Source organism: Paramisgurnus dabryanus, chromosome 2 (assembly GCF_030506205.2).
Source record: "Paramisgurnus dabryanus chromosome 2, PD_genome_1.1, whole genome shotgun sequence".
Taxonomy (NCBI): Eukaryota; Metazoa; Chordata; class Actinopteri; order Cypriniformes; family Cobitidae; genus Paramisgurnus; species Paramisgurnus dabryanus.
Window position 1 is genome coordinate 51,570,478 of NC_133338.1, and position 20,144 is coordinate 51,590,621.

The 20,144-nt window shown below is 36.1% G+C and overlaps 1 protein-coding gene across 8 annotated transcripts in view; it reads right to left on the reverse strand.

Annotated features, from left to right (window-relative positions):
* neo1a (neogenin 1a) overlaps positions 1 to 20,144 on the reverse strand; it is a 184,250-nt gene that overhangs the window by 107,548 nt on the left and 56,558 nt on the right. For all 8 annotated transcript variants that reach the window (XM_065261606.1, XM_065261604.1, XM_065261603.2 and 5 more), the window contains exon 2: positions 5,894 to 6,211. In XM_065261606.1, the coding sequence (XP_065117678.1) occupies positions 5,894 to 6,211 (318 nt within the window). The remainder of the gene's footprint in view (positions 1 to 5,893; positions 6,212 to 20,144) is intronic.

The window sequence follows — 20,144 nt, forward strand, 5'->3', positions numbered from 1 at the left end:
TTTGCGGCATGTCAAAGCGGAGTGACGTTACACCGCGGGTGTGCATTATTTCAAATAATTCAAAGACTGGAGTCAATTATTTCGCTTATACCACGGTTACCAAAAATATTCCTTTAGTGCCTATTTTTAAGACATTTTAAAGGTTAGGTGTGCGGTTATTGAAAAATAATCAACACTCATGGTACATTTCTCAACCAACCAGAATAAATAATTATTTTTTTGGACGATCTAGTTAAGGCGGTAGGGTTTCCCAGCTTAGGCGGGCCGCCCGAACTGCAAAGTGCTGCGGGAAACCCTGGTATTTACATTAACTATCATTAACAAAGATTAATAAATGCTGAAAAACAAACACAATTAGCCCAAACCAAGCCAAGGCCACGGCTAATCTGGCTAATAATCAAAGACTTTGCTGCTATACCATGGCTGCAACAGATGCAATGATATTTTTTGGATGTTACCCAAAAATAGTCCCTTTGGTTACTTTCAATAGCAGGGGACTATTTTTGGGCACTGCGTAATATCATTGCGCCTGCTGCAGCCATGTTACGGCAGCAAAGTTCTTGATTATTACGCCAGAATAAGAGTATAACCCCTAGCCATATCTGCCTAGAAAATCGCAACTTTAAATTTTCCATCTGTCTTAGTACACAATGTAACTACAGAAGAGTCAAGTTTTAAATAGAAAAAATATTAAAACTCTTTGATTATTTTTTTGCGCGATGCTAATGGTCTAATTGGATTCAATGGATTATGCTAAACTATGCTAAAAGTGGTACCACCAGACCCAGAGATCAGCTGAATGGATTCCAAAATGGTTAGAATCAAATGGGGAGCTGGAAAATTAGCATATTTTCAAAATAAAGTGGAGTGTCCCTTTAAAGCAGTACTAAACTGAAGTGGAAAAGCAAACCGAGCCAAAGTAAAGTGGTAGCTGCATCATGCTGAGTCATTTAAATAAATAAATATCTCTTTCACTCTCAAATCAGCATAACACACTGGCTATCTACACTGTAGTGATTCGACACAGCCATGTATCAGATCCTACATAAAATTCTTTTCAGAGAGAGACAAAGGCAATTAAATTTCAAAGTGAACTGTACTAGAATACCACCAGTGCACAAGTGATGGAGGTGCAAGCCAACAAAGCCTTTTATTTCAGGTGTTCTCCTTGGCATCCTGCTCGACAGCCCACCTGCAGCCCACCCTTAGGGGTTGGGTTTAAAGGAAGCTATGAGCCGGCACAGCCTAGACAATTCCCATTACCCGCGTCTTGCTCTCTGCCCTGCCATCTCACGCTCCACGAATACAAATAGCCTCAACCAAGCCAAGGCCACGGTTAATCCCCCTACACGTGATGGTCTCCACCTCAGTGGAGCGTGCATATAGTGAAGGGGCTTTGTTTCTGTGTGAGGTTAGAAAGAACAGGGAAAAGGTCCGTTAAAGAAAACAGGCCTGATGGAGGGAGGGTCACGGCTTTATTCCATCTATCACGAAGATTGCGCTCGCATTAGTCGCCGTGCTACTGCAATTTTTACGTCGCATCTGGCAGGTCATGGTGGCTGCACTTTTTCAGGTGCAATGGCACGGTAATGGCTCAGAGCAGAGACGCAACAATTAACCTTTTTTATTACACGTCTGTCTGCAGCCGCAGACAGATCTCTGTTTGAGAGAAAATACTGAGCAACAAAACGTGACTTATGATCTCACCAAAAACACAATTTGAGCTACTGATACCAGTAAATCTGCCTTTTTGTAGGGCATTAAAATGTCGCTTTTGTCCAACATTTAGCAGTGAGTTAAACAAAGGCCTAACAAAGTGGCCACCTCATGCATTGATCGGTACGCTATCTGATTTTGGATGAACATTGATTTCCGACTTGGCCACATAAATTTGTCCCCAAATGAATTTAAATCCAATTTAGCCTTTACAAGAGAGGTCTTTTTCATAAACTCAGCATTTTATTTTATGTACATTTCTGTATATAGACATCTATTATGAGTGCATAGACATACATCTTCTGAAAGATGATGCATATTCATGATCATTTATCACCTTTGACCTGCAGACATCAGAGGTCAAAAGCCCACATCCTAAAGAGGTAAGAGGTCAAGGTAAGATCAAACTTCTTTATTGTATAGAAATGATATACCATAACTCAAGACTTGAGTTTCTTGTTAATTTATAATTTAATTTCGACTTTGTCTTGTGTTTCTTCTGAAATTCCTTAGAATGACAAATCACATATGGGACGGTCATAGATGTATATTAAAAGTCAAGAGATACAAATGGAGAAACGTTTGCTCATATTTTGAGAAATCCGAGCACACTTTGGGTAGACAAAAAATGTGAGAATTAGGACATTTTGGTTGCACTTTACAATAAGTGTTGTATTTGTTAACATTAACAAAAATGAACAACACTTCTACAGCATTTATTAATCTGCAGTTTTTTATTTTGTAGCAGTTTTGTCTTGTTTAAAAGTATAAATTTAAAAATATGTTTTTAAAATTAATTTACATACATTTTTATTTACTGTACTGAAGTTAACTGAGTTTGTGCTTAAAACATGTAAAATTACCTGCCCGTGAGGTAAGTAAATTAAACTTAATTCAAGTTGTCCGATAATTATTGTCTTTTATAAACATACTTTATGTTTACTTCATTTACTGTACCAAAGTCAAATGAGTTTATGCTTAAAACAACTAAAATTACCTGCTAGCGGGGTAAGAAAATAAAACGTAATTCAATTTGGCCGATATTTGTTAATATACTTGTTTTTAGCATAAACTCGCATGATTTTTATTCATTTTTTTTAGAAAACAAGTCTTCAAATTAGAGATGCACCGATATTACACTAATACAGATAGCTGATTATTCAGACTGATATCGGCCGATACCGATACCAATAGTTTGGTGGTTACTGGTTATATTAACTTCCATTAACTAAATTCTGAAGATGACATTTTCTGAATGTTATTCATTCATATAATGACCATTAATATTGAACATTAAACTAGTGATGTTTCTTTACATTTTCTATACACAGAGCTTAAATTGATTGCGTTTCCTGTTCTCTTTTGATTGAAAGGAAATATCGGCCATGACTACCGACTGTTTTTAGACTAAACACCGATCACCAACCGATACCCATTATTGGCCGATATATTGTGCATCTCTACTTATCAAGTAAATGTATTGATTGAAGAATTTTATATATTTATGCTGAAAATCAAGTCAAAGAAGTAAGACATTTGTTGCAGAATTGACTAATATTTTTTAAAAATAAAAAAGTTGTAACTTTAGTTAATGCGGAATGAACTATTGTGTTGTCATTAACTAACATTAAGAAAACTATTAAATGCTGAAAAATTATTCTTGTTAGCTAATCCATTTACTAACGTTAACTCTTTCCCTGCCATTGACGAATTATCTCATCAATTAAGGGAAAACATTTGCATAAAAAAACGTGTTCCTGATAGATTTTTATGTTTATGGCACACTTACCCAATTTATACAAAAACTGAAGCCAAAACGTTATTTACTAATTATAAACTCTGTGTATGTTTTGATAATCGTTCTGAATGTGTTCTCTAAGAAAATTCCTTTACAAAATGCAATTATTTTACCTTTTTGCAAAAAAAAAATTGTAAAGAAAAATACCTATATTAAAGAGTTTATAACCATAGGATGATTTTTTTCCCCCGTTTTGTTTGTTTAAAAGCAGATGGCTTTTCTTTCATTTGATATATTTGTATGTTTATATATTTTTAAAAGAAAATTTTACTGGAAGGCATTTTGTGAAAATTACAAAAAATGCCGGTGGGAAACTTTTCGAAAAATGGCAGGCGGGGAATGAGTTAACAAATGCAACCTTATAGTAAATGATATTTGATTCCTATAGAAAGTGTCAAGAAACATGAACTAGGAGTTTTACTGAGAGAAAAACCACACGCTATGGTCCAATCTGTTGCACAGCTGAGAATTCCTCACCATAAAAACTGATGTAAGTTTCCCGTAGTTTCTGAGAAATAAGCTTGTTCACACAAAAAAGATGGGGAAAGATGTGCTCCTTCACTGGCTCTGACTATTCAAAGATAACCTCGGGATGTATGCAGGACCATCAGAGAGATTTCAATGAGGTAACAGTCCAAACTCTGACTCAAACGGGTTGGATGTAACATAATTGCATTCCTTTCTCGCCTCCGACAGCAAATTGAATTCCAGGATAAGTCCCAACTCAAACAACCTCATAATCCCCGCTGCTTGCCTCCTGCAAATCAAACAAGGTCACTTTCATTTCGACTCAAAGGGCCTAATATAGCCGGCCCTGTACTGCCAAACAGACCTGCTCTCAGAGCATTTACAACAATAGCGCTGTCAGTCAGGACAGGACGCTCCGACTGCCTTTTTAAACTCGCCTGGAGCCAATAACACTGAAGGACAGATGCAACAGACAAACAGCTCTCATGCTAATGCACCTGCTTGTGTTATATGCATGATTGATGAGAATTATGGGAAATGCATTACACTCTGGCCCCAAATAGCATTTCAAACTCAAAATCAAAGTAAGCGTGATGAAAATCAAGTCTTTAATGATGTTTATATTTCTATGTGGTGATTTTAATATGTTTTAAGACCATCCATTATTTCTACATAACATAATTATATTGTAACCAATCACGTCAATGTACTACCAAACTAGACTCAACATGTAATCTGAGCCGATGTGACGGAGTAGAGGCGGGACTAATATGCATATTCATAGTTCCACATATACTAAATGAAGCAAGGATATAGAGTTACATTTAGGCTATTATATAGCATGAATAAACTATTTTCCACAGGATAAACATTTAAATATGTAATTTTGATAAGTTTTAAGGGATAACATTATCAACCACAGATAAATAAATGTTTAATATAACATATAATATTAGTGGAGGCTCATTTTCCAGCTCCCCTAGAGTTAAACATTTGATTTTTATTGTTTTGGAATCCATTCGCCGATCACCGATTCTGGCGGTACGACTTTTAGCATAGCTTAGCATAATTCATTGAATCTGATTAGACCATTAGCATCGCACTCAAAAATGACCAAAGAGATGGATAGTTTTGCAATGATATTATGCAGCGCCCTGAAAATAGTCCCCTTGGTAACTTTCAAAAGCAGGGGACTATTTTTGGGCACTGCATATTATCATTGCGTCTGCTGCAGCCATGTTACGGCAGCAAAGTCCTTGATTATTCCGCCTAAATGAGAGTATTGTTCCTTGCCATATCGGCCTAGAAAATCACAACTTTTAATTTTACGTCGGTCTTAGTACACGATGTAACTACAGAAGAGTCAAGTTTTGAATAAGAAACTCTTTGGTTATTTTTTTGCGCGATGCTAATGGTCTAATCAGATTCAATGGATTATGCTAAGCTATGCTAAACGTGCTAGCACCAGACCCGGAGAATGGCTGAATGGATTTCAAAACGGTAAAAATCAAATGTTTAACTCTAGGGGAGCTGGAAAATGAGCCTATTTTCAAAAAAAAGTGTAGTGTCCCTTTAATTTTGTTGCATGTGTTTGACATCTACATTCAACGAGCCCATTAACCCTCTGGGGTCCTCCTTATCATGGCAGAATCAACTTAAAATACTCCATCATTAATAATCATACACTTATGTCTTTGACATCATTTGAAACTGTAAAGGGTCTTCTTTAATATGTGTACATTCACAATAACAACAGATCTTTGTGTTTTTGTCAAATAAAGAAAATAAACAGGGTGCGCATCCAGACATCTCTATTATGTTATGTCATCTACTTGTGTTTATGTTTTATGTAATACATTGATATTTATACACATTAAATTGTAATTTGTGTCCACTTTGTGTGCATCTTACCTGCTACACTGATTCGAGCTGTACGGCTAATGATGGTGCCCAGGCTGTCTATAGTGGCCACACACTGGTAAACGCCCTCATCGGGTTTATTGTGTTTCGAATGAACCACTGAGGCTATAAGGAGAGAGCCGTCGGGCAGGATCTGCCTACGCTCGTCGGATGCCAGATTGAGAAAAGCGCCATCTTTCCTCCATTCGATCTTGGCAGGAGACTCGCTGTGGACCGAGCAGTTGAGCAGCGCTGGCGTTCCCCGCACGGCTAACGTGTCTGAAGGCTCGACGGAGAACCAGAACGGGCTGAAGTTTCTTACCGCTGACCCTACAGAGAAAGAAAGAAGAGGTTAAATATGGCAGCTGACAGCATGATGCACTGACATCAGCTACGAGGTTAAAACGAAAAGAGATTTAATAAAAGAAGGTATTTGCATCAACGCTTAATAAGTCGAAATTAAGTCCATGTGGATGATTTCCTTTCATACGAGACCCAAACACATTCATTAAAATGTCAAAACTTTATTACAAGTAACCAAACATTAAAGAAGAAGAGAGGACAGCGGTGGGCAAAAGCATTATAAATCACTTTAATTATAGATGTAGAGCCCCTGGACATCAAAGCTCATTTGAATATTTTTGTTATAGTGCTCACTCAAAGGAAATGGAGGTTCATGCAGACAGGTCTAATGCGAAAAGCCAAAGTAAGTGCAATTACTTTGCATTTGTCCTCATAAATTATTCAAATCTTGGCCCTTTGGAGTCATCAAGGCATTGTTTAAATAAATAACTTCAGTACTTCTTGGATGGGCTATGAATAATGAGCTTTACAGCTTTTTTTAAATACTGCACTCAATGATGACTTGAATGCTAAATATAGAAAGGTTCATCTGCCAGGCATTTTGGGTTTATGACGTGTCTACAAAGAGCTGGTGACAATCATCATTTGAACTGAGGGGTTAATGTATAATCACACTGTTACCCCACACCCCCTCATAGACCCAAAAAACTCTGGATGCAACGCTATAGTGCAACGCTATTTTTTACACCCTTAAAGTACTGTGGTTTATTATTGCCCAAAACCAACAAGAATGCACGTTAAACATACAAACACGCTTGCAACACGCTGAACTACACCCCTAGCTCTTCATCCGAGTATTAGCTACCACAAGCCTCAGCGTGGTCCATTTGCATAATAGGGGCACAGTTCTCCCACTACGGGGTCTTAAAGTCTTCTGTAATGGAGACTTTCGGGTGTTGGTGAAATAGGAGTTGTGGTCAGTAATTGCGGTCAACCTTCTGTCCACTCGGGGATGTCTACTGGACCAAATCACTTATTCGCGCTTGCAGGACTACGTCCCTGGAAACTTAACAACAGCTGCTTTTCTTGGCTGGACTGTTTTACTGCTATATACGATAATTGCACTCTGGCAAACATTTGGTTTTCCTCAAATAGTTTCCTTAAGACTGATGCGAGGCAAAACCGGTTCCAGCACAAACACATCTGGATTAGATTCATTCCAGTACGATAGATGCTCTTTCATAAACATCTTTAGTAGCGCGTCGTAGTCCAGCATCAACTTCTATAAAGCTTTTTTTAAATATTCGACATAAGGTAATGGAGGTTATCTAAGGGTTTTCACAGTGTTTCATTTTGAAACTTTATCAGATAGTTTCCCTATTCCGTCTCATACCTAACAATATTTCCTTCCTTGTATTTTGGATTTTCAATTATTTATCGGCACAGTTACACCAGACGTGCAGCGGGTTTCTCACAGATGGAGAAGTCTGATCTCCATTGAGGGACCTCCACCTCCAGGCACAACATCAGAAGAACCGCATCTCTGATCATAAGCATCCTAGTGGCTGTTTGGATCTCGCTTTGAGGAGACATGCAATACAAACTCACCAGCTCCCATTTTACCATCAACCATCTGCTGCTGCTAGTGTTCAGCGGTCCCACGGCAAAGCCGAGACTGACACCGCACTCACAGTCTCCTTTTCAGAAGTTTTCATGGGTCATTAACTTTTTAAAGCTCTGGTGCACATATATGAATCACACCAAAGACAAGTCAAGAAGTGCTTAAACCTGAGAAATGTGCGCTGCTACCTCAGGCTATTGACATGAATACACTCAGCAGTTTAAACTTCATATGCAAGACTGAATAAAGTTGCTTGCGTTAACAGTTTCTAATGTCTTTCATTGAATTCAGACACCATCTATTTATGTGTGGATTAGCTTTATGCAAAATATAATATACAGCATAGACAATAATTTGCATATTGTTGAAAATTGGTATTAATGATTAAATTAAAGATATAGAGCTTTTATGCAGCATTCTTCTCAACCACCACCAATGTGTAGCATCCACCATTTTGGTACACCATTTTAGGCCCTTGCCAATACCCAGCCCTAAATGTTAAAAGATCCAGCTTTTGATTCTAATAATGTATGAGTAAATGATGAGGTTAAGTTGAATGCAACCTTATTGTGAATTTTAACCAGGATTTTTAAGTTATTTTTTCTGGTTATTGTTAGCTAACGCATTAACTAATGTTAACAAATACAACCTTTCTGGAAAGTGGTAACCATAAAATTTCCATAAAATGCTAATATTGTCAGCACCTGTTGATAAATGAACAGTTTCTCCTTCAGTTTGCTAATATTTCACAGAGATGCTCAACTTTAAGATGGCATCATATTAATCATTTCATTGGGTCAAAACATTGCAGAAAAATTGCAGAAGAGACCAATTAAACAATCTTTTTACAGTCACTTGAAATTCAGATGAGATACAAGCACTCGTTGGTTGTGAATCGTTTTAAATACTAAGCAGGTCATATTGGATTTCTGCACGAATATTGTCACACGAATGATGAATAATGAAAAGGGGAGGAAAAAAGAGCAACCTTCACTAACTTTGCTCAAGGACAGAGAACGAGAATATATTTCCCGAATGGTGCCCAATAATAAAACACCTTCAAAAAGCCCAGATATGGTAGGGCTCAATAAACAAATCTCATCCGAATGAATAGGCAATGCGTTGAATAAACTGACCTTTCTTAGTCAAACAAGAAAAGTTTGGATACTGTAAGTAGAAACAAGGTGCTATCGTGGTACACAAGCAAAAAACATAGCAGTGCCAGTGTCAGGAGGAATTTCACAGGCAGAGGTTTAATCTATTTTATGTTTGACTCGGGAATGGAGTTTGTAAAGCAGTTTTCGGTGCAGGAGAGAGAAATGAGCTGCTCTGCTTGATAAGTCAGAGTCATCACTTACGTCCCCTGTCTTAAGATATCCATTTGATTCCACATCCAAAGAGCACTTCAGAGCCAGAGCTCTAGTCTGAAGAAACATCTGAAGCCAGGCAGATATGAAAAAATTGGTTTGCCTTAAGCATCATTCAGGGATTTTAACCTCTGTACGGTTTGTGTCAAGTGGCTGAGGGCAGATGTTTCAGATAGTTATAAGCTCTTCAAAACCAGCGCCGGTTTCTACTACAATGGCAAATTGAATTTGTAATAACAGAAATCAGATCAGGAAAGCCGACAAGTTTTTTTTGGGGTAACTAATATTTTTTGTAATGTTTTAACAATAATATTTATTTTTAAATAACATATTGGGGCTGTAAAATGATTAATCGCGATTATTCGCATACAAAATAAAAGTTTGTGTTTGCATAATACATGAGTGTGTACTGTGTGTAATTTTATGAATATATAAATGCACAAACATATATGTATAAATAGATTTAAGAAACATTTACATGTGTATATAAATAAAAATTTACTGCAATAATTGAACCCTGAACCCATTAATCGCCCCCTTTTTTTCTTTTTTCTCTCTTTCTTTCTCTTCTATATTATTACCTGTGCTCAAACATAAATCGCTTACATACTGTATGGAAGAATAGTATACTATTGTATACTATATCTGCAAAGTGAATTTTGTTGGAATTTTTTTTTGTGCCAATGTAATAAACTACCGAGCCCCTAAGGTGACATTGGAGTAAAAAAATCTAAAGTTTAGTTTCATGTGCTCACGTGAAACTTTCATGTGCTCACGTGAAACTTTCATGTGCTCACGTGAAACTTTCATATGCAGATTTTTTTTTAAAGTTTAGTTTTGCGTGCTCACGTGAAACTATTGCGTGCTCGCGTGAAACTATCGCGCGCGCACGTGAAACTTCCGCTCGCGCGATAGCTTCATGAGCACATGAAAGTTTCGCGTGAGCACATGAAACTAAACTTTATTTAATTTTTGCTCCATGTCCCCTTAGGGGCTCCATAAAATAACAAAAAAGAGAATGTTAAATTTTTTTTTTATATTTTTATTTATTTTATACTATATAAAAATAAAACAAACCTGTTTAAAAATATTTATTTTTATACATGTATGTGTATTAATATACATGTTATTTTATATTTTATAAAATATTTTTATATATATATTTTAGGGCTGTCAAAAAATTTATTGTGATTAATCACATACAAAATTATTAAAAATAAAAAAGTTTTTTGCATAATTTATGTGTGTGCACTGTGTGTATATCTTTTATATATATAAATACACACACAGTAATGTTTGTATTTAAGAAACATTAAATACATATATATTTTGATAAATTGCATATTATAAATATAAATAAAAAATATACCTAAATAACATTTTTCTTAAATGTGATTAATAGCGATTAATCTTTTGACAGCCCTAAAATATATATATAAAATATTTTATAAAATATATATATATTAGGGCTAACTAATATATATATATATATATATATATATATATATATATATATATATATATATATATATATATATTATTGTGTGTTATTATATATAATAACACATGTTAATTATGCAAACACAAACTTTTATTTTGTATGCGATTATTCGTAGTTAACATATTACATTTCTTTCATTGACCAAGTCCCATGTATTATTTCTATATTACAAGTAAAATTTTATGTTTTCACTTCACCAAATGAATTAACTTGTGCTTTTCTGAACATCACTATTTAATTAAAGGTGTCATATTATTAAAATAAGTCTTTGGTGTCCCAAGAGTATGTATGTAAAGTTTTAGCTCAAAATACCCCACAGATAATTTATTATAGCATGTGAAAATTGCCACTGTGTAGGTGCGAGCAAAAATGTCGTTTTTTAAAATGCAAATGAGCTGACGAAATGCAAACACCGATCGCCATAATGGTGGTTTGATGAAATTGAACCTGAATTGTGGTGTCAATTATTTTCTCTCTCTCTGCACTAAATGGCAGTGCTGTGATTGGACAGTGCAGATTAAGGGGCGGTATTATGGTAATTAGACTTGCTACCTATGTCACAAAACAGGTGAAATCGACATGCTTGCAGAGAATGGTTTACCAAAACTAAGGTACTGGGTTGTTCTTTTTCACGTTTTCTAGTACTGGGGACCCAATTACAGCACTTAAACATGGAAAGTTACATTTTTATTATATGACCCCTTTAATATAACAATCCAGTCTTCCAAAACAATTTTTATATGGTCAAAAAGATTTACGGTTTGCTGGGTTAAAAATTCAAGAGTTTTCATCATAAGAACTGCAGAAACCCTGTCATCACTCAATAGTTTCCCACAATTCCCTGCGTGTGAAATTGACGTTTTCATATTCCTGACAACACATTCACGGCTTGCGCAAAACAAAAAGCTTTTACACCTTATTTCATCCCAGTGGGAATCCACATGGCTCGTACACACTGTGCCAATCAAGTACATAACCTTCATTTAGTCACATCTTGCAGGAGCTGAGCTATAAAGGCCACTTTCCATCCAGACCGGCTCTTAATGAGATCCTTAATGAGAATCCCACTAAATCATACAATCCAAACAAAATCCCAGAATTAAAGACTTCGTGTATAAATAATACAAAGCAGTCTTTGAATTTGAACCGAAAAAGAATAACAAGCTAAAATATCCGTTTCATCATTAATCACGGTTATTACATCTGGAAATGACGTCTGTGTAGGCTGTGTGTCAGAAGGCTATCCCGTTCTAGTTTATCTGCATTGGGAAAGAAGCCCCGTGGCTGTATGATATGAAGCAGAAGGGACTTCTGAGCCATCTGACCTTCAGCTAAATAAACACAATCATTTAGGGTTTGGAAAACAGTTCGTCACAGGTAAAGATTTTGTTTCTAACATACACTACAGCCTACTTTCTTCTCTTTGGTTCTTCGCCAGTTCTTTGTTATGTTCTTCCAGGCTCATTAGTCTGAATGGAAATGCCTCTTGCTTTCATGTCTGTCCACCTCTGGTTTGTCTCCGGTTTGTCTTTTATCTTCCTGCATCATTTCTTCTGCCGCCTGTCACTCTGAACACAGTACGGTATTACCACTGATGTGATTATGACAGAGGAGAGAGCGTTCACTGCAGCGTATGTTTAACTTTGGTTTTGACTTTCCTGTGGAGATGAGACATATCAGACCCACCTAATAAACTCCTCTCAGTTAAAGCTTTATAATCTTATGCTGAACCTTGAAACAGAGACTGATTTTCATATTAAAACTCTCATAAAAGCAAGCCGGGATCAAATTCGGAGAAAAAACAGATTCGGTTTTCATGAGTACCTCAGAAGGTTTATTATGTGTCGCAATATTATTTGTCCATATGTGGATGTTCAGTGAACCTCACAAAGCCTTTATATGTTACTTTTTGGTCATAATTTTATTTATATATACATAATTATTATACACATCTACATATGGGTGATTCTCACGAAATCCAGACTTAGGTGTCCAGCATCAGATTTTTTTAAAAAGCCTTTAAAGCCAATTTTTTTGGACATATAAGATTAAGGTCTGAACTTACTATAACCATTATTTTTAGAGGATATAAAAAATATTTCCTATAGAATTATTTACAATTTTTAGATTAGCATTATCAAAAATTATCATTACCGCAACATGATATTACATTAAATATATGCATTTACAAACTCATGTTTCGGTAATGAGAACTAAAAAGTTGTCTAGGTACTATGACAAACAAAATTTCAACTTTTATCTGGAGAGAAAAAAAATAAGAACTGCTTACCTGGTAGCCATCTTGAGTGTCACAGTTAATTATTCCCTTACAAAAAAAATTTTTTTTTAATGTAAGTTCCTTGAGGGCTTAAACAATGATTGAAAATTGTTGCGGAGGATGAGAAAATTGGTCGTGGACACATTTATATTCCTTATTATTGTCTCTACATTTATCAATGATCACCAAATACCACATGTTTCTTTACTGTAAATGTTTATAGTATAACATGCACTAAAGCTTTTCATTTTTTAGATTTTTTAATTATAAATATTTCATGTCAAAAAACCCAAATCCAGTCTTGGACACGTTGCGGTAATGAAAATGTTCCCCTTAAATGTGGAAAAAACAACAAAATTGGTTTGTATGATGTCATTTGAAATCATGTGCAAAATAGTACATGAAGAGATGTTTGTAACTGTATGCTTCTTATTTTGATACTCTTACTTTGCATTTACTTTTTATCAAAATGTTTCATGACACCTCATAAGTCTAATTTCGCGAGAATCACCCATATAGGTTTTTATTCTGCAAACGATTAGTTGCGATTAATCATTATGCAGCACTAGATGGATTATTTTTAACACTGCATTGGGTCAAAAAGGGACACACGCGAACTATTGGGTTGTAATATAACCTATCCTGGGTTGTTTTAACCCAAAATTAGTTAGAATATAAACATTTTCCGGGGTTATTTAACCCAACAGCTGGGTTTGTCCCTTTTTGACCCAATGCTGGGTTGAAAATACATTTTTGAGTGAAATGAAGGTCTTTATTTTTATACTTTATTTTATTGACAAGCATACCTTGTTTCGTATATCCTGTATGTTTTGACCTCTTTAAATGGTCCATTTTGTATTGTTTGGGCTCATAGCTCAATTAAAACACTAAACAGTTTTCACATTTTGGACAGATAGACTGCACTAATAATGGATGGGAACATCAGCCATTTTCAAAGGTCACTGCCACTACAGAAGAAAGGAATGAACCGGTAATGACAACCTCTTTGTCCTCAACACTGGCTTGCCATCATCTCTCACACCAGCTACTGGGAACAATGGTGACTCTCTCACTCGGGACCCCTAGCCGATGCAAGCCCCAACCCTGCGGTCTGGATGTTCTGATAGCGCCTTAACTCTCCAAACAAGCGTCCAGGGTGCAACGGCTGATTGGTAGGCCTCCGTGTTTGCTTTATTAGTCTGGCACACGCTCAGCTGGCAGACCGATGCCATTTTCCAAACTCGAAACACCTCGAGCTCTCCTTTCTCCTGCCAGAGGAGCTTTTCCAAAACCTGAACAATCCTGAACACCAGCACCGAGCCAATTCTGTCCCCTGCTACTGTATTTAGCAGAATTATGGGATATTTAGAGGAATTAACATTGACTCTGATAAACCTATTAAAAAACCAACAACAGATTTCTTTTGCTGCAGTGATCCTCTTACTGTAACAACAACATTAGGATTGCCACACACTCCCTATGATACAAACACACACAGTTGACAAAAACCAATGACTTCCATATTGTACCATCAACTCTGTGCTTACCATCATTTATCAAAATATCTTATTTTGTGTTTAACAGAATAAAAAAAATCACAGAGATTTATAACAACGTGATGGTGAGTAAATCATGACAGGAATTATTATTTTTGGTGAACTATCCCTTTAGGCAGATGTGTCTATACAGCTGAAAACCAGAGAAGAGTCACATTTTTACAGCAGATCAATAAAGTTTATATCTTATAATAAATAACCCTATCAGTCTGTCCTATACAATTCATTTATTCATTCACCAAAAAAGCCTCTTGTATCTACATTGAAGGTGGCGACTAAACACTATTTAATAAACTCCTTTACAAGCATCCTTAAATATTTATCATGATGTCAGTGTGTTTCCACCCAATAACTTCATTTTCCTGTTTGGCATACCAGCTTGAAGACTTAGCATTTGTAATGGTTTTATCTAATATTTAAAATGCAAAAAACATCCATCTGCAGAACTGCTCTGTTTGGGAACACCCAGAAACGCACTTAAGTACAATTTCCAGCAAATCAGATTTTATAACCCAGTGTGGAAAAACATCTAAAGCTGATCTGAAATGTTGTACATAAGCAAATCATTCAGGGAAATGCATTCTGGGATTGCCCTATGCATTAGAGACACATGCAATACTTCAAACTTCTTCACTCTGGTTACACTTTATTTTGATAGTCCACTTTAGACAATCTACTACTAACTATAAATAACTTTGCAACTACATTTTAATCAACTTACTACTAATAATTTGCAACTATATGTCAACTAACTGTCATTGGAATATTAGTAGACAGTAAGGGTTATAGGGAAGAGGTTGGGTAGGTGTAATAAGTTGACATGCATCTACAGTTGAATGTCTGTTGAATGAACATCACAATAAAGTGTTTATAGACCCTTTTACAGCTCACATGATCAAATAGCCTGGCGCGCATTTTAGTTTATTAAAACGGTTTCCCAGCATCAAAATGTCTGGTTGTTGCGTTTGGTTGAACTAATATAATATACATATATACGTATATATGTATCTGCCCACTTTATATTTGGCTATCTGCTAACGTCTTCTATCCACTCCACTATAGTACACGGATCTGGTAGCTGTGTTGAAAAAGTTGATAAGTCAATTTTTTAAAATAATTTTCTCTGTCTGTGTTGCTTCACTGCTGATTCTTGCCATACTTCCGATGCCAAACTGCGCAGCATACGTTGCCACGTCATTGTGTACAAACAGTAATATAGTAATAACTATAGATTGGTAGTTGATAAGTAGTTGCAAAGTTACCTATTATTAGTAAACTGCCTTAAGTGGACTATCAAAATAAAGTGTTACCTTAACTCTTTCCCTGCCATTGACGAGTTAACTCGTCAATTAATTAAAAACGCTTCCTTGCAAATGACGATTTTTTCCAGCAATCCGTATTACCAAACTTACCCAACTTATAAAACCTGGAAGTATTCCTTTAGGGCAAACAGTTCAAACTCCATGTATGTTTTGAGGATCGCTCTGAATCTGATCTCTATCAAAAGTGCTTCACAAAAATGGAATTATCTCTGCTTTTTGCTCAAAAGTTTGTATTTTTGAAGAAACCTACTCATATTTAAAGAGGATTTTAAAAAAAAACAAATAAAGGTAGGATGAATCGTTTATTTTTGTTTGAAAGCATAGGGTATGTTCATTTGATATATTGTATGTTTATATATTTAACCCCCTGGGGTCCAAAATGTGCGGACGCGTTTTGACGTGTTTTCTCCTTATCATAGCAGAATCAACTTAAAATACTTCATCATTAATAATCATACGCTTATGTGTTTGACATCATTTGAAACTGGAAAGGGTCTTCTTTAATATGTGTACATTCACAATAACAACAGATCTTTGTGTATTTGTCAAATAGTTAAAATAAACAGGGTGCGCAGGCTCCGCCAGCTGTCTCTTAAAACATGTTACAAAAACTGAAAATGCCCTACTGACCTTCATTTCTATTTTGTTTATATTGTTAACTTCTTAATAAACCTCAAACAAACATGTATACATTTATTTGTCCTCACATTCTTTACTGTAGTTTCCTCTCACATTACTGCCTCATTATGCAGCTCATTATGCGAGCCTTTGTTTGCTAGCCGTCAATCAATCCTTCTCCCATACGGCCCCTCTAAACAAAAACTGTCTTACAATTTCTAAATCAATATATTGTTTTATGTGAATGAGTAGGCAGGAGGATTTTCACATCATTTTAAAGAAAAAACTCTAGACTACTAGATTCTGTTTAGAAAAGTCTTGTTAAAACATGTTTAGTATGGGGTTTGTGGACTTATATCAGTGACTTAAAAATGTTGCTTTTTAAAAACCACGCATACACATTTTTCTCTCAAAAATACAAACATGTACATACATGTAGCTCATATAATATTTTAGCCCAGTTTGTGCTGAACGCAGTGTTATGAGACACTTGCCATTAATATGTTTTAAAGCAACTGAAAAAAGACCAAATGTAAGAGCATGTCAGAACCTCTGACAGTGTCCCAAAATGGTCAGACCCCAGAGGGTTAAAGAAGAACATCTTCTGGAAGGCATTAAACTTTTGTGAAATCATAAAAAATGCTGCCGCTGGCTGGAATCTTTTTTAAAAAACGCTTGTGGGGAAAGAGTTAATAAAAGGTGCTTAAAGGGATAGTTCACCCAAAAATTTTAAATGATCATTTACTCACCCTCATGTTGTTTTAGACCTGTATTAATTTCTTTTTTCTGATGAACACAAAAAAATTAATTTTGATAAATGATGGTGGAAACCATTGACTTCCACAGTAGGATAAACAAATACTATAGAAGTATTGTGATAAATGTTGATGAATATATTTCAATATAATATGGTATGCACAGAGTTGACCGTTCCCACTAAATTCCACTGGATTTGTTTTCCTCCTATGAAAGCCAATGGTGTCCACCTGCTGTATACTTATCATCATTTATCAAAATATCTTCTTTTGTGTTCGTCAGGAAAAAATAAATTCATACAGGTTTAAAACAACATGAGAATTTTCATTTTTGGTAAACTATTCCTTTAAAAAAAGATTAGTTAAAAGGTTTCTTAGAAGAACCATTTCTTTTTTTAAACCTTTTATAATTAAAAGACCCATTTGTAACCATTTAGTCAAAACTGGTTCTTCTATGGCACTGTGAAGCACCAGGTGTATCTCGGTATGCAGCAGGCTAGCTTTAGTGATTTCTAGTACTTCGCCGAGCAATCAGCGATAAATCTGAAAGAAAGACCATATGCCAAACACATGCAAACACGCAGCGGATGGCGTTCAGTTCAGATGGGGGAGGAGCGGGTAAATCCACGTGCAGAAAAAAGCCTTCCAGCACCAAATGAATGAAAATAAGATGATACGAATCTGATATTGGGAGTCGGCGAGCTGTCTCTAACAGATAGCGAATCCCCAGAGCACACAGGTAATTTTCAGACTGCGGTAAACCCTGAGTGCATGCTGCCCCTCTCACCTCTGTTGAACATAGTAATTAAACACGTCGATTGAAACTCGATGTTCCTCAATCATCAAAGCTTGCCGGCTCGCTTCTGCATCAAGCGATAGACAAGGACACAGTCGAAAAAGGACAAAACCGCCGTCTTTTATTTTCCGCCAGGTGACACGCCAATTGGAACAAAGTGTGTTTTATCAAAAGACATAACTTTGCTTTGTCTACTTAAATATATATTTTTTGCAGTCATGGGCAAGCAACAATGGACTTTGCAGAAGACTTGTCGTCATGCGAGACGAAACGCTGCTAAATCATTAATTTCCTAACATGAAAGTTAAACATTTGGGCTCACATGTAATTCAGTTTAAATACAGGGAGGTCTATTGTATGACTTTACATTAAGCCAATTAATACACATCTATGTGACAGACCAGCAAAGACAAATTTTATTAATAAATAAAGACAACGCTAGGGGCTAAGATAACCAGACACAGGAGGGGGGGTTATTATATGAAGTGCAATGACCTGATGATGGGATGTCTCCATCAAACCCAGCTGCCATGCTTATAAAAACTTCCCAATGCTGGACAGTTGCACTGTTATGATGTTTTTCATTATGGATGCACCAATATATCGGTCTATAATCGGTATTGGCAAATAAAAGCATTTTTTTTTACTGTTGAACATTGTCTGATTGTTAAAAAACAGGCGATGATCAGGGCAGATTATACCCTGGCAGTCAAAATGAGGAAAAACGCATCAGAACTAGTGATTATTTTGAATTGTGTGACAGTAGTTGGGTTTCAGGACTGCATTTAGTTACAAATGGGCAAATTATACATTTACAAGCAGTGCAGCCTGTAATTGCCAAAGTGAATCCTGTGCACAGAAAAAGAAATGCAAAATTTTTGATGCAGGCACTAGCAGCAAGGTCATTGTGACGATGTCGAGCCCCATATATGGTAAAGCCAATAGCAGCTGATACAGCTAGACAATCACTCACATGGGTTTAATGTCCGCTATGTCAAAATTTATTCGGCAAATGCGTTCCAATCTCCTATTATTCGCATTTACTCTTTTTCACATAAGTCAAAAACCACCTTAAAGGTGCAGTGTGTAATTTTTAGAAGGATCTCTTGACAGAAATGCAAAATTATATACAAAACTTTTTTATCAGGGGTGTGTAAAGACCTTTCATAATGAACCATTATGTTTTTATTACCTTTGAAAAAGACGTTTTTATCTACTTACACCAGGGGTCCTCTTAAGTGGAAGTCGCCATTTTGTGCCGCCATGTTTCTACAGAAGCCCTTAACGGACAAACTTTTTTTACTACTTTGTCTCCGACGATGAGATGTTTTTCCGGCGGTGACTACCGTAGCTTCTCTATGCGTTTCAAAAGCGAGGGGTGAGCAGTGGACTGAGCCGTTGGTTGCAATTTGCAACCTCACCACTAGATGCCGCTAAAATTTACACACTCCACCTTTAAGTAAGCGTAAAAAACACCTCAAGAGGCTTTTTTGCAAATAAAGGGATTTTTATTCGAAATTTGGTGTTTTTAATCACTTGTTTCTTATGGGATACTTCAACATGCACATTATTTGCCTTAACTCTTCTTCGCATAAGTCAAAAACCACCTTAAGCGAGCGTAAAAAGTTTAGCAAATTAAGGGATTTTTATTCTAAATTTGGCTTTTCTATCAATCGTTTCTTATGCAGGGCTCCAGACTGCCACCAAATGGGGGCATTTTGCCACCAAAATTTGAGAGTGTGCCACTGAATTTTACATCCAGTTGCACATGTGCGACCAGTAAATTTGACCTTTTTTTTGTGATGTGAGACTGAATTTGAAAACAGCACATTGTACTTTCTGCATCTATCATTAAAGTATTTATTAGTATACAGTGTAAATTAGTAGAAATGTGAATATTTGGATAGCATGTTGATTTACAGTGTGTGCCCCTAAATTTTCTGGTTGCGCCCCTAAAATTTTCAGTTGGGGGGCCACTGTGCTCCTAGTGAAAAAAGTTATGGGCTGTCCACACGGAGACACGTATCACTGTATACATATAAATTTGTTATCGTATTGGCGTTTCATCCACACGGATCCGGCGTTTTGGGAGACTGAATCCGCTATTTTTTGAAACCGGGTCCTAAAGTGGATAAATTTGAAACCG